General features: G+C 42.4%; 1 protein-coding gene across 1 annotated transcript in view; it reads left to right on the top strand.

The window, feature by feature from the left end:
• The first annotated feature begins 2,043 nt into the window (after nt 1–2,043).
• LOC122551637 (leucine-rich repeat LGI family member 2) overlaps nt 2,044–19,020 on the top strand; it is a 46,383-nt gene continuing 29,406 nt past the window's right edge. The window contains exons 1-2 of the mRNA XM_043693879.2: nt 2,044–2,319; nt 3,216–3,287. Coding sequence (XP_043549814.2) covers nt 2,138–2,319; nt 3,216–3,287 — 254 coding nt within the window. The 5' untranslated portion in view covers nt 2,044–2,137. The remainder of the gene's footprint in view (nt 2,320–3,215; nt 3,288–19,020) is intronic.

Below are 19,020 nucleotides of genomic sequence, written 5' to 3'. Positions count from 1 at the left end.
AAATAAATAAATTAAAAGGAGAGGAAACTAATCCAATTACAGGATGCAAACTGTGATATCCTTATCCAAATATTGCAATCCATTGTCAGTACCTGCCTATTATGACCATGTCACTTGAAACCATTCATAATACATGAAATATAAAGAGTAAATCTATAGTTTAAGTGCACAACAGTCCACTTTGCCAGTGATAATGTCACTCCATCCCTTCATCACGCATTGCTATACTATTTCAGTGAATTATCAAGTCTGCTTGTTTTGAATTAAAATGACTACCCTGTCTTTAAGTGATTTGTTCATAATGGCTTAATTCACATAAGTGTTTAGGCCATTAATGCATTAAGAGTTCTCCACCACTCTGTCCTATAGCTCAGAAGCAGAGACATTGTAATTGTCATTAATAATTCCTAAAACCTGCTCAATACTGTTTGCTGCAGTGATACTCAAATCACAGGATAGAGAGCTGCCTCTGAATCAGTTATTGAATATGCATCATCAATAAACATGGCCATTCGTTATGTCATATCCTGAGTTACGGATAACATCAATACTATCAGAATTAAATCTCAGATTTTAGTTTTTTAGCCAATAAGCAATGCTTTGAGTGTCATGTGTAGGAAACAATTATCATCAATTTGTTCAAATTTATAATTGTCAGTTCAAAAGTATCTTATCAGCTTTGAATACAGACCCATCACCACCTCTTCTCAGGCTGATACGGATTTGAGTCTGCCCTATGGAGAAAGTTGGAATAAATAGAATAAAAAGTCCAGCTGTTCCCCACTGTGCCCCAATTCAGTGACCCTCTTTGAATCTTTGAAACATGTTTATTAAGGTACATTAGTTTAGTAGTTCTGATTATTTCCTAGCACACTCCACTTCCCAAGATCCCAGTTCATCTTGGTCACAGAGCCACACTCCTCTATTTGTGAAACTCAGCTAAACATGGATATCTCAGCCACTGGATTGTTTCATGTCCTACGATTACATTAACTGATTAATAATTGATAAGTCGCGGTTGTAATGAAATGTTGCCATGATATTTCCTGTCGTTACAGTACTTCTTTTCCCCATATTCCTCTGGGTATCTATTTTAACAGCCTGCGTCAGCACGCAATGCCTGCCAAGCTCAGCAGGGTTACCGAGGTGACACGCAAGCTATTTTTAGACCAAATACAAATCCTGCAAGTATCAGTAGCCACCCAGCAAGAAGGGAGCCGGTCGCTGCCCAATCATTCTGGGGCCCTGGTGTTCGCTGGGTTTAGCACGTGGCCAGTTAGCTCCTCCCGTGGTGGCTGCAGGCCTCTGACAGTGATGGGACTGTCCTTGTCCAAGGTGCTGATCGCTGGCCTTTCACATTGTGCTAATGCCCAACTCGCCCTCAGCCAGGGCACGCAGCCAATACAATATTCGCCTGCGGAGCTCACCACGTGTATTAAGAGTTTACCAGTGTCTCTTTCGAATGAAGCGAACATACAAGTGCCCCTTGGCTGAAAGATTTGCAAACCACGTCGATGCTAGTTATCATTGTCATTTCCCCACCGAGTTATTAAACTGAGCAGGCGGGGGCCGGGGAGAGCTGGTGTTAATAGGAATGGCTCAGTTTTTATTATGGGAGGAAAGGCGCTAAATTCAAATGAAGGATTCGAGAAAGCATCTTTCAGGAATGGATATTAGGCATATTAGTTGGAAAATTGTAGAGGACATTTGCAAATCGCTCAGGTGAAGAGGACACGAAGTAGTTTTGTTTTTAAACAAAGTCTCTCAGGGAGACCATTCGGATCCTCAGTCCCAACATGGGGGGGGGGGGGGGGGGGGGTCAGTTTCATTTGGAAAAGCTTCAGTGCTTTAAGGTTCAGCAGTTGGCGAGAAGTGGCGAGTGAGTTGCACACTCTGCGGTCACCCACATGGGGAGAAAGCGAAGCCGGTGCGCAAGGGCAGGTTGTGGCTGGAAGTGGATATTTTTAAACTCTCTGGAGTCAGAACATTCAATAAATAATTCATTGGAGCCCGGGCTGCAGCTCCTCGCTGATGTCAGCGCTCTGTGCAAACGGCGGACGGTGCAGAAAGTGCGAGCTGCAGGCAGCACTGTGCAGGGGATGGGACTGTTGGAAGGCGAGCATGTCAAAGCCCAGAGATGGGTAGTCTGAACAAGAGCTTGGCGTTTCTCTCTGCCGCAGTTGGGATCAGCTTGTTATCCGGAGCTCAGCTGAGAAAGCCGGGGAGATGCCCAGCTCGCTGCAGCTGTACGAGGGATGCTGTCATGTGCGTTGGAACTTCATCTGTCCCGAGGATTGCCCCCAATGATATAATCTCCCTGTAAGTAACCAGCAGCCAGTAACAGTGTTAGTCTAGTTTCTGTTCTGTATCTGACTGGGAACGAACTGACAAGCCTTATTGCTTCAGATGACAGCATCGCTTGAGAATAAAACAAATCACAAACAGGGGAATGAAGTTTAAATTGAACGACCAGTGAGAGAGATTGTTCATATTCTCTATAACTGGATCTCTCTGCACTGTGCAACATCCAAATAACTCTCATTTATTCAAGAACCAGAAGGCTAGCGCTGAATGTTAGCGAGGCTGGACGGCGGCTGTTAGCAGTGCAGGAGATTGAACAAGCTGCCAATTTGTGATTTAACAGCAGTTTTGAAACGCAGTGACAGGATACTAGTGAAGCTCCTTTTGTTTTCAATTCTAAATTTTTACTTCTTCTACGAAACAACAGAAGCAGGCGGTCTTTCAGCAGCTGCCCCCATCTCCCGTGGGAGCTTCAGTCACCAGCCCATCAATCCCAGCTTTCAAACCAGCAGATACCTTCCTGCTTCCATACAACACACACAAATTAAAGATGAAGGTAGTCTTTGTGCGAAATAATAAATGTTAGATTCGTTTTGAATTTTTTTGCCCCTCATTCTAAGCAGCTATGCTACAAGTTTGCAGAGTCATCCACGATGCAAGGGATTTCTCTTCCATGAGAAAGTGTAAAGAACTTTGAAAGAGAGAGACTGCTAGAGAAAAACAAAACTGACTAAAGTACATCATGGCAAATAGACGCATCTTTATCTAAGCCTGCAAGACACAGGGATGTGTGTTTATTTAGGAGAAATGTCTCACTGTTCGCTTTAAATCACCCCAGTCATAATCAAGGTCAATCTGTACTCATGACAAACAATTGCATCCTCTTAACGCTTTTGCTTGTATTTTGTTCCCAGGAGTTTGGTAAACGGAAGTTATCGTGAAATAACAGAAGGCATGTTCTCAAACTTGCCGTTTTTGCAACTTCTGTGAGTATTGCACTGCTTTTCTGGGGACGGGTAGAATATAGCCGTCTTTTCATTGTCTCTCTGGATCACCCAGTTCGATTCTGGCGCAATTATTGAGTTAAAAATCAAAAGATTTGCCAAGTTATCAACGCTGTTGAGTTGGTAGCAGTGGTGAATCTGAAGTTCTGTATTTTTCAGTGATAGATAACTAGAATATAGAAATGACTCATCTCTGAAAATGGCGAGAAGGGCAAATAATTGCGACATTTGGCATCGGATAGTTTCCACATTCTCAAGCTGAGCAAAGTAGTTCTGGGAGAGAAGGGCCCCTTATGTCTTCTATTTGGGACCTTCTCAACTTGCCAGCAATCAAAGCTCTTAAGTGATCAATTACCGGTCACTTATGAAATTCACCTCATTCCCGGCCTGATCAGCTGCTTCCCAGAAAGTGGGAAAGATGGCTGGTTTCTAAACTCAGAAACCAGAGCAACTGTCCTGTTTGCATGACAGGGAGGCTCCATTCGGGGACTTCAGCTCCCTCAATCCCACCTTCCTCACCACCCCTATCCTGAAAGAAAAATGTTACCTTCTTGCTGTTGGATTTCCTGATCACTCGCTATGCAGTGACGGTCTCTAGGACCCAGCCTCTGATTGGCTGGCAGCTTCTGGCTTCGCCAGAGGCACCCAAACAGGAAAGTTGTTCTGGTTTCTGAATTTAGAAATCAGTCACTTTTCCCACTCTCTGGGAAGCAGCTGATCAGGCCCGGAGTGAGGTGAATTTCATAAGTGACCGGTAATTGATCACTTAAGAACTTTAATTGCTGGCAAGTTGAGAAAGTCCCAAATAGAGGACAGAAATGACCCTTCTCTTCCAGAACTACTTTGCTCATCTTGTGAGAATCCATCCACTTCAGCATCAAGGTCTGCAATTCACTGGGCAGTGGACCTCTTAATATAACTGACTGGAGTTCAGTATGGTGAGCTTTCTCTTAGTGGGGGCAGACAGTCAGTCACCACTGAATATGTACTCACTCCCATACCTCAGCTAAATGTTAGAAAACCAGTCAGAGTTCGATTACACCATTGACTTCATCTGTTAAAGTATTGTTTATACTTGCCTGATGAGAGATGAAAATAATTTACATTTGATGTGATGTTTTCCTTCCAGCAAGGTGGCTCAGTGGTTAGCACTGCTGCCTCACAGCGCCAGAGACCCGGGTTCAATTCCCACCTTAGGCGACCGACTGTGTGGAGTTTGCACATTCTCCCCGTGTCTGCGTGGGTTTCCTCCGGGTGCTCCGGGTTCCTCCCACACTCCAAAAATGTGCAGGTTAGGTGAATTGGCCATGCTAAATTGCCTGTAGTGTTAGGTGCAGGGGTAAATGTAGGGGAATGGATCTGGGTGGGTGCGCTTTGGCGGGTTGGTGTGGACTTGCTGGGCCGAAGGGCCTGTTTCCACGCTGTAAGTAATCTAATCTAATCTAATCCTCCCACAGTCCAAAGATGTGCAGGTCAGGTGAATTGGCCATGCTAAATTGCCCATAGTGTTAGGCGCATTAGTCAGAGGGAAATGGGTCTGGATGGGTGACTCTTTGGAGGGTCAGTGTGGACTTGTTGGGCCGAAGGGCCTGTTTCCACATTGTAGGCAATCTAATCTAAGCTAATGTTCTCCTTAACAGCATGGAAAGGAATGATAAGGAAAATCACCTTAATTCCAGAATATACCCTGTTGGCAAGTTGAAAACACACACACAACATAAATACTTTAGGAACATCTCCACACATTTTAGATTTTCAATAGGATTCAACCAATTTTTAAAAAAATAATTTTTGCCACATGAGCATTTTGCTCACGTGAGCATCCATGGCAAGGTCAGCATTGACAGCCCATGCTGAACTGCCCTTGAAGTGGTGGTCAGAGAGTCACTACTTGGCAATTTAAATAGGAAGGTACAATTTGTCCACCAAACCTGGACAGCAGATTTCCTTTGCTCAAGGAGTTTAGTGAACCAGATGGGTGTTTAGGGCAATCAATGGTAATTTCAATTCCAGATTGATTAAGTGAATTCAAATTCTAACAATTGTGGTGGTTGGATTTGAATGGCTGTCCATAAAGCAGTGGTCTGGATTATTAGCCCAGTGACATTATTACAGTACCACCAAGTCCCTATACAAAAGAACAAAAGCAGACTGTTCAACCCTTCAGCTTATTCTGCTATTACATGAGATCATGTGCTTCAATCCCTTTACTCCATATTTCTTTGATAGGATGTAGTGTGTGGGGTGAGTGTGTTAGATGGTGGTAATGTGTTCACTGAGGGAAAATTCATCTGATCATGCCTGGTGAGAGCTGACAGGTGAATGTAGGTATGTTTCTTGATCCATCACAGGCCTTGACATCAGCATCCTGGGTTACCAGAAATTCCAGGCCCAGTCTGATATCAGTAGCTTCTGGACCCTAAAGATCACAGCTCAAGGCCTACTCCATGGGGGAATCTAGCAGCAAGACGTTAACTGATTCTTTTCTCCTCTTGACATTAGGTGGAGGTCACAGGAAGTGTGTTAGTCAGGTGGTCTGAGGAAAAAGCAGAAAATGATAGGCTGCCTCTTGCTTGCACCTCTGATGCCTCCAGCTTGGAGGCGCAAATGGAGGCTTATATGTGAAACTCCCATCCCTCTCGCCCATTAGGAAGGTAGGTAATTGAGGACAAGGCCAGGTGAGGTCCTAAAGTGGCCATTAACTGATCCCTTAAAAGCCTTAATTAGTGGCAGATTGAAAGGTTGACCACAGTCTTTTTCGCCCAGAACCTAATTAGTGAGGTATTGAGAAGTGCATGAGTATCCTTTGAGGGCATACTCACGGATAGAAAATAGGAGGAGCTGGCTACTTGGCCCTTTAAACCCTGCTTCACTATTCGTTATGATCATGGCTGATCCTCCAACTCAATAGTCTGATCATGTTTCTCACTCATATCCTTTGATCCTTTTCACCCCAGTGCTACACCCAACTCCTCCTTGAAATTGTACAATGTTTTGGCCTCAACTGCTTTGCGTGGTAGAGAATTCCACAGAATTTCCATTCTCTGGGTTTCTCCTCATCTCAGTCCTAAATGATTTACCCCTATCCTTAGACTGTGACCACTGTTTCTGGACTTACTTACCATCAGAAATATTCTTCCTGCATCTACCTTGTCTGGTCCTGTTAGAATTTTGTAGGTTTTTATGATATTGCCCCTCATTCTTTCAAATGTTGGCAAATATAATTCCAACTGAATCAACCTCTCCTCCTATATTAGTCCCACCATCCCAGGAATCAGTCTGGTGAACCTTCACTCTGTTCTCTCTATAGCAAAAATATTCTTCCTCAGATAAGGAGATCAAATCTGCACACAATAGTCATATTCCCCTCAACAGTATCTGAAGCAACATATCTGTTTTGTAGAGTAGCCACAGGAAGCTTCTGCACTGCCTGTCTAGTCCTCTTGCTCTGCCTGGTGGTCACCTATTCCCTTTCTTCCAATGGTGTGACTACCTCTTTATACATTCTATCCACAGTATACATGGCCTTACTGATGCTGCACAGTGTCCCCAGCTGCTGCTCCAGCTTTGAAATACAGGCCTCCAGAGAGTGCAGCTGGAGACCCTTCCTGCACACATGTTGGCCCGACGTATTGGAAATATTCCTGGCTTCCCACATTGAGCAGGAAGAACACACCACAGCCTTAAGCTCTCCTGCCATGCATTATCCCTTTCAAATTAAACCTTTAGAAAATGTTTAATTTTGAATAATATCAATTACTCGAGGGTGCTTCTTCCCTGGCCCTCATTACTATAGAATTTCATCCATCCAAGTCATAAACCACAAAGAAGTTTAAAAAAAAGTCACCTCATCTCCTTTGTACCAAATTCCCGGAAACATATACTCAGTCTGTCTGTCATGCACAGAGTGTGATTTCTCCCAATTGCTCAAGTGAAGCTTACTAATCATGCACTTCCAACAATCCCTATCTTAAATTGAGCTGAGGTGATTTGAGATTACCTTAGAGGTGTATAAAATCATGAGCGGCATGAATAGCATCTTTTCCCTGGAGTAGGGGGACTCCAGACCTACTGGGGTGAGAGGGGAAATATTTAAAATAGATCTAAGGAGCAAATTTTTCACACAGAGCGTATGGAATGAGAGACGAAGTGTTGGACCCTGGTACAAATACAACATTTACAAAGCATCTGGATATTATATGCATGGGAAGGATTTGGAGGGATATGTGTTAAGTGCTGGAAAATGGTACTAGATTAATTTAGGGTATCCGGTTGGCCTGGGTGAGTTTGACCAAAGGGTCTGTTTCTGTGCTGTACATCTCTATGACTCTATGGCTCACAGTCATTGAGCTTCAAAAGTAATTAACATCTATTGAAACCCTATTCAGGCTTCAGGTGTCTGACTGGTAACTGTCCCTCAGTCAGCTAAGTCAGCTACCGTATTAGTCTTTAACTAGACGTCTGAATTTTTGAAAAAAAGAAACAACTTACCAGTTCAATGCCCACTGTGCTCTAAATTCCCAGAAATACTCCCTCCATCTGGCTGTGTCTCACTCAGGATGTGCTATCTCTCTACGCCTCATGCAAAGCCCTTCTTCCTACCCCATTAACTCTAGAGAGGGAAACCTTCCACCCTTCAATACCTAACAAAAGTCTTGAAAGTTTTAATTGATGTATTATCCACAGCTGTCTGGGGTAGAGTTGAAAATTTCTATAAACCTGCATGAAAAATTGCTCCCTTATTTCACTCCTGAATAGTCAATTTATAATTGTGGGATTGAGCCCTCTTATTGCAGGTACCATCACTAAAGGAATTATCTGATTGACTTTCTCAAATCCTTTTTTTGAAGTTAAAAATATTTGGAAAATCATCCAACCACCTACTAAACTCAAGAGAATGTAAAGCAGTCAAAACTACCTGTCTTTATAATTTAAGTCTTTCAGCCTTAATAATGCTCTGGTGAATCTACGGCTTATCCCTCCTCCCACTATCATTACACCTCACTCTCAACCACAGGAACATATATCTTTCTGAAACGTTAATGCCCAGTACCAAATACAGTGGTCCACATAGGGTTGACTGAATTCCTGTGCAACTGAAGCATAATTCTTCAATCTTGTAATACAATCCCTTGCAATATAAGTCAACACTGCATTAACCTTTTTCATTACTTTTTGCACCTTTGCACTCACTTTTAGTGAATTGCTCAGGGAAAATTAAAATTTACTTTTTTTTGCAACACCTAATCTTTCACCATTAAGAAATTCCTCTGATTTCAGATCTAACATTGATGAACTCAAATCTCCAAAATTTGCAATCCATCTGTGACAGTTCTTAATCTGTCAACTGTAACTTTGTGTTCCTTCTTCACAGCTTATTGTACCTTCTAACTTCGTGTCTTATGTTGACCTAAATATATACTTTCTTACTACCTCACACAAGTGTTAATATGTAGATGAAATGCTATGGTTCCTGTGCAGATCCTTGAATAACCTCACTGCTTTGATTCATAGAAGGTTCCTTATGCCCACTCTTCATATCATATTTTCTAACCATATGATTACCTCCAATTCTTTGTGCTTTAATTTTTGCTCATGTTGTCTTGTCCTCCACCTTATCAGCTCTCTACTGCAAATGCTGTCAGACAATATCCATAAGTCCTGTTCATGACCTATTCAAAACATTTAGCAACATGAGAAATTCATGTTAATGCTCGTGTTAAACATAAATTGATAACTTAATGTTTTGGTTGGAGCACAAAATTTGAAAGCAAATTTGAGAGGCATGCCAAGGTAAAAACTGAAAATTAAGCATTCAATATTATTGTGTTTCAACTAATAACAGAATAAACAAAAAAGGAATGACAAATTCACTTCACCTTCTCATGAATAGGATGCCTATTTGGTAATTATCAAACCTTACAGTTATTAGTTCTGAAATATTTAATGAGAATGATATATGAAATCATTGAGAGATGAAGTAACTAAAATGATGCTGACTTCCAAAGTAATTCACAAAATAATGTTCTTCTTGGCTGTGGATTCTATTAATTAAAAAATGTGCTGACTGAAGTATTGCATGTTAGTACTGGGCAATGAAACTCTTGCATCTGAGGAATCTAGTGTAAACATCCATTACTCCCAGTTCAGATGGACACTGGCAAGGTAAAGCTGTCTATAATCTGTGCCAGCAACCGAAGTCCCGAACAGTACTACACCGCAATTCCTGCATCAGTATGACTTTTCTTTTTACATTTTTCATATCAATTATCCTGAGATGTCTTTGATATTAAAATTGATTATTTAGGGATAGTTTTGTCCCACAGGTCTATGCCCACTAGAGACAAAAGTCCTTTGGCTTAAACCCATCTCACTTCGAATCCTTGATGCCAAAGGCAATTTTCATTCTATCTATTTGGGTTGGATATGAAAATATGTCTGAGCAATGAAAAGATTTTGCAAAGGTTCCACCATGAAGATCGATAAATAAATTGACTGATTGTTGAAGTTATAATTTTTATGTTTGGCTCATAGAAATTTTATAGCTTAATATTTCAGAAGCGGATGCAACAGGATAATCTATGCAGATGTTATTTGACAAGGAAACTTGCTTGATGATATTATTGTTTAATTCATTATCTTCCAAAATTGCTTTACAGCTCTTTGTTAAATATTTCACATCAAAACTAATAGAGTTATAGACATAGAGACGTACAGCACGGAAACAGACCATTTGGTTCAACTTGTCCATGTCGACCAGATATCCCAACCCAATCTAGTCCCACCTGCCAGTACCCTTCCCAAATCCATCCAAACCCTTCCAATTCATATAACCTTCCAGATGCCTTTTAAATATTGCATTTGTACCAGCCTCCACCACATCTTCTGGCAGCTCATTCCATACACGTACCACTCTCTGCATGAAAAAGTTGTCCCTTAGGTCTCTTTTATATCTTTTCCTTTTCACCCAAAACTGATACCCTCTAGTTCTGGATTCCCCCATTTCGGGGAAAAGACTTTGTCTATTTATGCCCCTCATGATTTTATAAATCTCTATAAGATCACCCCTCAGCCTCTGACACTCCAGGGAAAACAGCCACAGCCTATTCAACCTCTTCCTATAGCTCAAATCTTCCAACCCTGACAATATCCTTGTAAATCTTTTCTGAACCCTTTCAAGTTTCACAACATCGTTCTGACAGGAAGTAGACCAGAATTGCGTGCAATATTCCAACAGTGGTTTAATTAATGTCCTGTACAGCTGCAACATGACCTCCCAATTCCTGTACTCAATACTCTGACCAAAGGAAAGCATAACAAACGCCTTCTTCACAATTCTATCTACCTGTGACTCTACTTTCAAGGACCTATGAACCTGCACTCCAAGGTCTCTTTGTTCAGCAATGCTCCTAAGGACCTTACCATTAAGTGTATAAGTCTTGCTGAGATTTGCTTTCCCAAAATGCAGCACCTCCCATTTATCAAACTTAAACTCCATCTGCCACTCCTCAGCCCATTGGCCCATCTGATCAAGGTCTCATTGTGATCTGAGGTAACCTTCTTTGCTGTTCACTGCACCTCCAATTTTGGTGTCATTTGCAAACTTACTAACTATACCTCTTATGCTCAAATTCAAAACATTTATATAAATGATGAAAAGTAGTGGACCCAGCACTGATCTTTGTGGCACCCCAATGGTCACAGGCCTCAAGTCTGATAAACAGCTCTCCATCACCACCCTCTGTCTATTATCTTTGAGCCAGTTCTGTAACAAAATGGTGAGTTCTCCCTGTATTCCATGAGATCTAAACTTGCTAACCAGTCTCCCATGGGGAACCTTGTCAAATGCCTTACTGAAGTCCATATAGATCACGTCAACTGCTCTACCCTCATCAATCCTCTTTGTTACTTCTTCAAAACTCAATCAAGTTTGTGAGAGATGATTTCCCATGCACAAAACAATATTGACTATCACTAATCAGTCCTTGCGTTTCCAAATACATATACATCCTGTACCTCAGGATTCCATCCAACAACTTGCCCACAACAAAGGTCAGGCTCACTGGTCTATAGTTCCCTGGCTTGTCTTTGCCACCCTTCTAAAACAGTGGCACCACGATAGCCAACCTCCAGTCTTCTGGCACCTCACCTGTGACTATCAATGATACAAATATCTCAGCAAGGGGCCCAGCAATTACTTCCCTAGCTTCCCACAGAGTTCTCGGGTACACCTGATCAGGTCTTGGGGATTTATCCAGTTTTATACATTTCAAGATATCCAGCTCTTCCTCCTCTGTAATATGGGCATTTTCCAAGATGTCACCATCTATTTCCCCACATTCTATATCTTCCATGTCCTTTTCCACAGTAAACACTGATGCAAAATGCTCATTTAGTGTCTTCCTCATCTCCTGCAGCTCCACACAAAGGCTGCCCTGCTGATCTTTTAGGGGCCCTATTCTCTCCCTAGTTACTCTTTTGTCCTTAATATATTTATAGAAACCCTTTGGATTATCCATAACTCTATTTGCCAAAGCTATCTCATGTCCCATTTTTGTCCTCCTGATTTCCCTCTTAAGTATACTCCTCCTGCCTTTATACTCTTCTAAAGATTCACTCGATCTCTCTTGTCTATACCTTACATATGCTTCCTTCTTTTTCTTAATCAAAACCTCAATTTCTCTAGTCATCCAGAATTCCCTACACCTACCAGCATTTCCTTTCACCCCAGCAGGAATATACTTTCTCTGGGCTTTTGTTATCTCATTTCTGAAGGCTTCCCATTTTCCAGCCGTCCCTTTACCTGCGAAATTCTGCCCACAATCAGTTTTTGAAAGTTCTTGCCTAATACCGTCAAAATTAGCCTTCCTCCAATTTAGAATTTCAACTTTTAGATCTGGTCTATCCTTTTCCATCACTATTTTAAAACTAGTAGAATTATGGTCGCTGGCCCCAAAGCGCTCCCCCACTGACACCTCAGTCACCTGCCCTGCCTTATTTCCCAAGAATAGGTCAAGTTTTGCACCTTCTCTAGTAGTTGCATTCACATACTGAATCAGAAAATTTTCTTGTATACACTTAACAAATTCTTCTCTATCTAAACCCTTAACACTTTGGTAGTCCAAGTCTATGTTTGGAAGTTAAAATTCCCTTCCATAACCACCTTATTTTTCTTACAGATAACTGAAATCTCCTAACAAATTTGTTTTTCAATTTCCTGCTGACTATTAGGGGGTCTATAATACAATCCCAATGAGGTGATCATCCCTTTCTTATTTCTCAGTTTAACCCAAATAACTTCCCTGGATGTATTTCTGGGAATATTCTCCCTCAGTACAGCTGTAATGCTATCCCTTATCAAAAACGTCACTCCCCCTCCTCTCTTGCCTCCTTTTCTGTCCTTCCTGTAGCTTTTGTATCCTGGAACATTAAGCTTCCAGTCCTGTCCATCCCTGAGCCATGTTTCTGTAATTGCTATGATATCCCAGTCCCATGTTCCTAACCATGCCCTGAGTTCATCTGCCTTCCCTGTTAGGCCCCTTGCATTGAAATAAATGCATTTTAATTTATTAGTCCTACTTTGTCCCTGCCTGCCCTGACTGTTTGACTGACTTCTGTTCTCATCTGTACCAGTCTCAGATTGATCTCTTTCCTCACTAACTCCCTGGGTCCCACCCCCTCACCTTACTAGTTTAAATCCCCTCGAGCAGCTTTAGCAAATCTCCCTGCCAGTATATTAGTTCCCTTCCAATTTAGATGTAATCTGTCTTTCTTGTACAGGTCACTTCTACCCCAAAAGAGATTCCCCAAATGTGAAACCTTCTCCCATACACCAGCTCCTCAGCTATGCATTCATCTGATCTATCCTCCTATTCCTACACTCACTAGCTCACAGCACTAGGAGTAATCCAGATATTACTACTCTCAAGGATCTCCTTTTTAAATTACTTTAATCACAAAATTCATTATTTTGCAACAAAGTCCTATGTTCTGTATTTTTTATATTTTACGACTGTGACTAATACACTTTTGGGGAACAGCAATCAATCAATGAGATTTATTTTGAAAGTTTTAGGTGGCTAAGTTATCCTATCCTTATACCCAAATACTAATCACATTGAATCGTTATGCGAAAAACTGGTACATGGGGAAAGCTGGTTTCAGTTATTTACTGAATGTATTGGAGCAACAATTATTCTACTGAATACAAATGTATTATATAATCATTCAAATCAGAAATTTGAGTTATAATTTTAAAGCAAACAGATTTTGTTCACAGATATAATAAAGTAAGGTCAAGATTTAGTGCTCCATGCATTAAAAGTCTCATACCCTGCTTCTCCCAATGAAAAAGCCTGCCAGATCCAATCAACTGCTCTAATCAGCCATTCGTGCTTCTTGCGAATCACAAGCCTTGACACTGAAAGCTAACTTGCTGGAAGCTGCTAGGTGTTCTGGCAGCTTGTGGGTCCTGAAGATCGTCATTGGAGGCCAAGCTTAAGGGGCATATATTGGTGAGAATGCATCTGCTTTTCTTTTGGGTGTCACCAGGTGGATGCAGTGTGGATATTCAGAGGCAAAAAGGTAGGGTGTAACCTTCATTGACTAGTTTCTTCCCTGCCTAAACCCTGGCCCCAATTCTTCCCAAATGTAGGCAAATGGAAGACCCCTCCCAGGCAGGTTCACACTGGTTTTCCAATTCAGAAACTGGAAACTTTTTTGATCTGCCAGGAAAGCAGGTCATTGGGCCAGTGGTGAACTAAGGTCCTCAAATGGCCATTACTGAACCATTTAAGGGCCCTTGATTGGCAGTTCGTTGAGAAAGCTGTTTATGGATCTTTGTGCCTTGAGCTAGCTGCTTATAGAAGTTACTTTAGTGCATTTTTGGAGCACTGGAGCATTTTAATCTCTGCAATTCTTCAATTCAATCAATATCAGTAAAAGCTTAGAGCAGGACAACAGTAAAACCATTGATGTATGCCTGCCAATGACTCAATATTTTCTTGAGGACAATTGACTAAAAAGCTTTGCCTTCTCTGACTAATTGCAATTTGCTGTTGGCATACATAGTTTGACATGTGGTTGATCTGTCCTGATCATCAGGTGGGAGGATTTGCCACTGTGCATTTTTAATCCAAACTTTTCTTTTCTTTTGGAAGAGCAAATCAAATAGAGGAAAAATAAATGTGTAATTTATAAATAAAGTACAAATTGTTCAAATGAACGGATAAACAAGATGAGCAACTTGCATAAAAAGCTGAATTAATAAATAGTTGTGAACTGGAAAAAAATTGCCATAAAGACAATGCAACAGCCCAAAAATGTTTAAATTATTCCAAAGCTGGTCACATTTCCTATTCATGACAATTTTTTTTCGGTTTGGTTTGTATGCTTTATCTCCAAATGAATGTCACCAAATGGGACAATGCATAGAGAGCCACGGTGAGCATCTTTATTGATCTTCAGTCAATGAATAATGCCATATTCGTATTATTAAAGCACATACACACTCTTTCATGTGGAAGTTTTGCAATATGTAGATATGTTAACAGGTGAATATTTGTCATATTAATAAAACTAGTTAGAGACAAAAAAACTGCAGATGCTAGAGTCCAAGGTCCTGAGGAGCTGGAATCCTGAAGAAGGTTACCCTAAACGTTGACTTCTCCACTTCCTGATGCTGACTACCTTGCTGTGTGTTCATCCAGCCTCCTGCTTGTCTATATTAATAAAAGTGTCCTGTTAATTTAGTGGTAGCTGTAATCTGTTTAACATTAACACAATAACATGCATAAGAATTCCATTTGCATGGCTTAAAAATTCATGTGCTAATAAGGTACATAATTTCATGGCTCTTAAGGATAATTATCTTGCTTGGTAACTGAATTAACTTTGAGCAATCCCACACAAAAGCTATCTTTTCCCTGACCTCTTGGATATTAATTGATGATAACTTTCAATGAAGGCCAAGGTGCTGTTTGCATTGTGGTTCTGTCCATACATGAACATAACCAGGAAAAGAAACAAAGACATAAGAAAAAGTACATAATAAGAAATTTTTCAACATTTTTCTATTCGATTCCTTTTCTCTTCTTCCTTCTTTATTACAGATTGTAAGAAATCTATTGCTGTTCATGGGTGTTAGGACCAAACAGTATCTTTGGCTCAGCCACTTGGTTGTTACTTGTTGAACTCATGGAAAGAGCTTTGGGAATCTGCACAATAGATACTGTTCCCAGCATAACTGGATTTACGGTTGACTCTACAACTGTATCTCCTATACAATTCTCTGGTCCACTGGCAGGCCTTTAGGAAGCTGAGACTTGTATTACAGAGCAAACCAGTAACTAGCATTGAAAAGCTGCTGCAAGGACATTTTAAGTGCTGGGTTTGGCACTGAGCTCACACATTGGACCAGTCCACATCACACGAATGCTCGTTTGCTCTCTTAGCACTCCCTCGCTTAGTACCTAACTGGATACTCATAGCATCCTTCCCTTGCCGTGTTATGCTGATTTGTTCAGTTTCACAACCAAACAGCTTGCCCTCCTGATCTACAGCCCTCAGTCAAGGGGATGTACAGGGGGTTACATCTCGCTGTATGGTAGTGTGCTTTGTCAATCTCACACATTCACCAGTGGCTTACATGGTAAACATGCTGTGTGTGCAGCAAGTAGCCATGTCTCAATGTCTATGGGGCATAGTCCTCTCTGAAGTCCATGGAAGCATCCATCAGCCGGGAGGTCTCAGCACTAAGCCATGGGCAGCCTGCTATACCAGACAGGATTAGTCACAGTCAGGCATCTGGTTGGGGGCTCATGGTCAGTCTGTGACTAGAGGTGTAACTCCAGAAACTGGGGCTAACTCAGTTGTGGATATGCATAGCACTGGGTGTCTGGGCACTTCTCTGCAGTGTGTTTGGTCAGTTTGTTGAAGGCCTTGGTCAGTCCATTGGCTTCATCCAGATAAACTAATTGGAAAGGTGAGTATGAGGGCAAGGGGAATAGGTGAGGGACAAGGATGAGGAGGAAATGGGTGCTTCAGTTAAGCAAGGAGACCTGGGAACCTATTCTTTGGGGCTGGGGGAGGGGCCTGATAATTGTGAGGGAGCAACTGTATTTGTATGGGAGAGATATAGTACAGCATTGATGAGAAAGGGATAATGCATGGGAGGAGGTGGTTTATCCATGTTCAACATCACCCAGGCTTCAAAGAAGGGACGCATTGACTGACATCACCTGGCGTGATCATCACCTACACTAGTGCCTGGGGGCAGGGAAAGTTTAGCAGCTGCAGGTTCATGCAGGTGGGTTGGGGAAGGACCTGGGAAGGTGCGAAGCCTGTGGGGGTCATGGGAAGGGCAGTTAGGATGGGAGTCAGGGTCTTGCCAACACGGGGAGCTGGAGGCTGGAAGCCACTGAGTGAAGGTGCTCACTGCTGCTTTCCATTGTGCTGGAAATTGCCAGTGCGCAACACAAAAGAAAATGACTGCAACCACAGCCTGAGTGACCACCTCATTCACATGAAGACTTTGGACCCAGAAGCCAAGGAAAGAATAGGGATGTTTTAGGATGTGGGGCAGTGGTGTGAACAGGACCCAAGGCCCTCTGTACACCTTGTTTATCTTTGTCCCACAGACTGCAGCCCACTCTTGCCGCCGACATTAATCTATGGTACGTCCCGAATGGACAGGAAGTAGGTATCACGCTGATACAGTTACATTCAGGGCTCCACAGAGAGAGTCAAACAAACCCAGACATAGTACACAAGCAATCAAATTTATATAAACATAATACTTAATGCGCAGAGCAATGTCATCCATGCCATAATGGTGGCCTCAATAGTTTTTTTTTGTCTGCCTCCCACGATGCCTCAGTATAGTCCCTGCTTTCTGTCTGGGGTGGAAGGAGGATGTTAGCCCTGGAGGTTTGATCAGATGACCCAGTGGGAATTTGTGTCTGGACAGCCCATACATGCTGTGGATGGTCTTGCTGGAGCAAATGGACTCTCCTCGGCTTAGACCTGCAAGCGTCAGAGAGTACAGTCAGGGTGGAGGTAGAGGGTAGGCCACCTCTACAGTGTGTGCTTCATTCCCCCTGTCACCATGCCTGCAGCCCAGAGGAGCGATGGCTGGGCCAATGGAGTACGGATATGGGTACTTCTCCTGCAGACCTCGAGGATGCTGGGTAACCACCAACCTGACTGTGTGGTCAGCCAGACAGACACATCCTTGGGGTAGCTGTGTCCCTATTGCAAAGCTGCACTCCTGCAGCTTCTGTGGAATAAGGCCATTGCCTGCCACACGCTGTCTGCCATTGCTGTTCCTCCCTGGGCATGTGGGTGATGTCCCTGATTGCCAACACCACCAGGGACCTCCCCTGCCTGGGGCTGAGGCAGTGCCTGGTCTATGGCAGCCCTCTGAGTGCCAGTGACCCTGGGAGATTTCTTCCATTGCCCCATTGTGGGCTGTTTTTTCTGGGAATGAGAGAAAGAGAAGACTTGCAGGTACCGTAACTGATAGTGCTGGTGCAGCTCGGGGAAAGTTGATGTGGTGTCGCAAGTGAATGAGTAGGCAGCGCAGAGGTCAGGCAGGGGTCAGTGGTGTGGAAACTTGGGTGAAAATCAGAGTGAGTGAGACAAGATATTGGAGGCAAAAGTAAGAGTGGTAAAGCTTGATCCTTGGTGGGAGGTGGATGCAGTAGTAGGGATAGTGAGGTAGCGGGAAGAAATGTGTGGCACTTACCCTGGCAGAGTATAGAAGGTTTCTGATCTTCTTGTGGCACTGCTGGCTGTTCCTTCCCAACACTGAGACTAGGCTGTCACTTGGTGGGCTGGTCTTCTCTGGGGTTCTGTGCTCCACTTGACTCACTTGACTCACCAGTACCTCCAGGTGTCTGCCTCCAACATCTTTGCACATGTCTGTCATCAAGCAAGGCAGCTTTTAAAGATGGTGACAATGTCAGGGAAACTGGTCTTCTGGTAGATACTCACAGAGTGGCAAATCTTCCTCAGAATGGCACATGTAAAATTGGGGGGGTGGGGGTAGAACTGGACATCAGAGATACCAAAGGGATGGCTAGATAGTTTATAGAGTCATAGAAATGTACAGCACGGAAACAGATCCTTTAGTCCAACCCGTCCATGCTGACCAAATATCCTAAGTTAATCTAGTCCCACTTGCCAGCATTTGGTTCATATCCCTCTAAATCTTTCCTTTTCGTATACCCATCCTGATGCCTTTTAAATGTTGCAATTTGTAAGATATGGCAAGACATCTTGTGAGGTCTTGTGGTGGAAAACTCTCCCAAAAACTCAATATGACTCGCACTTAGCTAAAAGAGTACACAAATCAATCCTGTGTGTTGGGCACAAATGATAAACAGTTAATACGCTGATTCTTCTTATAGATTTGTTTTGCTAAATGCATAACTGGATTGAAGGGAAATACCAACTTTTGACCTTCCTCAACTCACTCATTTGTTTTTTGCTTGAGCTGTCTCTGTCTTTCTGAAAACATCCCTCTTCTCTGCTCTTCCATCTTGATTGTATATTTACTAACTCTTCTAAATGATTACTCCATTTTTCTGCTTTCTTGAAGTTAATGACATGAGGAGAGAAACTCTCTCCATTGCTCCATTTCTTTTTTCCATGCTAACCAACATCCAGCTCCAGTAAATATTAAGAATCCTCTGCTCTGAACTTTAATTATACTCCT

This window comes from Chiloscyllium plagiosum, unplaced genomic scaffold (assembly GCF_037043375.1).
Source record: "Chiloscyllium plagiosum isolate Xiang-an unplaced genomic scaffold, Cpla_swu_hap1 HiC_scaffold_1, whole genome shotgun sequence".
Lineage (NCBI taxonomy): Eukaryota > Metazoa > Chordata > Chondrichthyes > Orectolobiformes > Hemiscylliidae > Chiloscyllium > Chiloscyllium plagiosum.
This window is presented reverse-complemented; position numbering and strand designations above follow the sequence as displayed.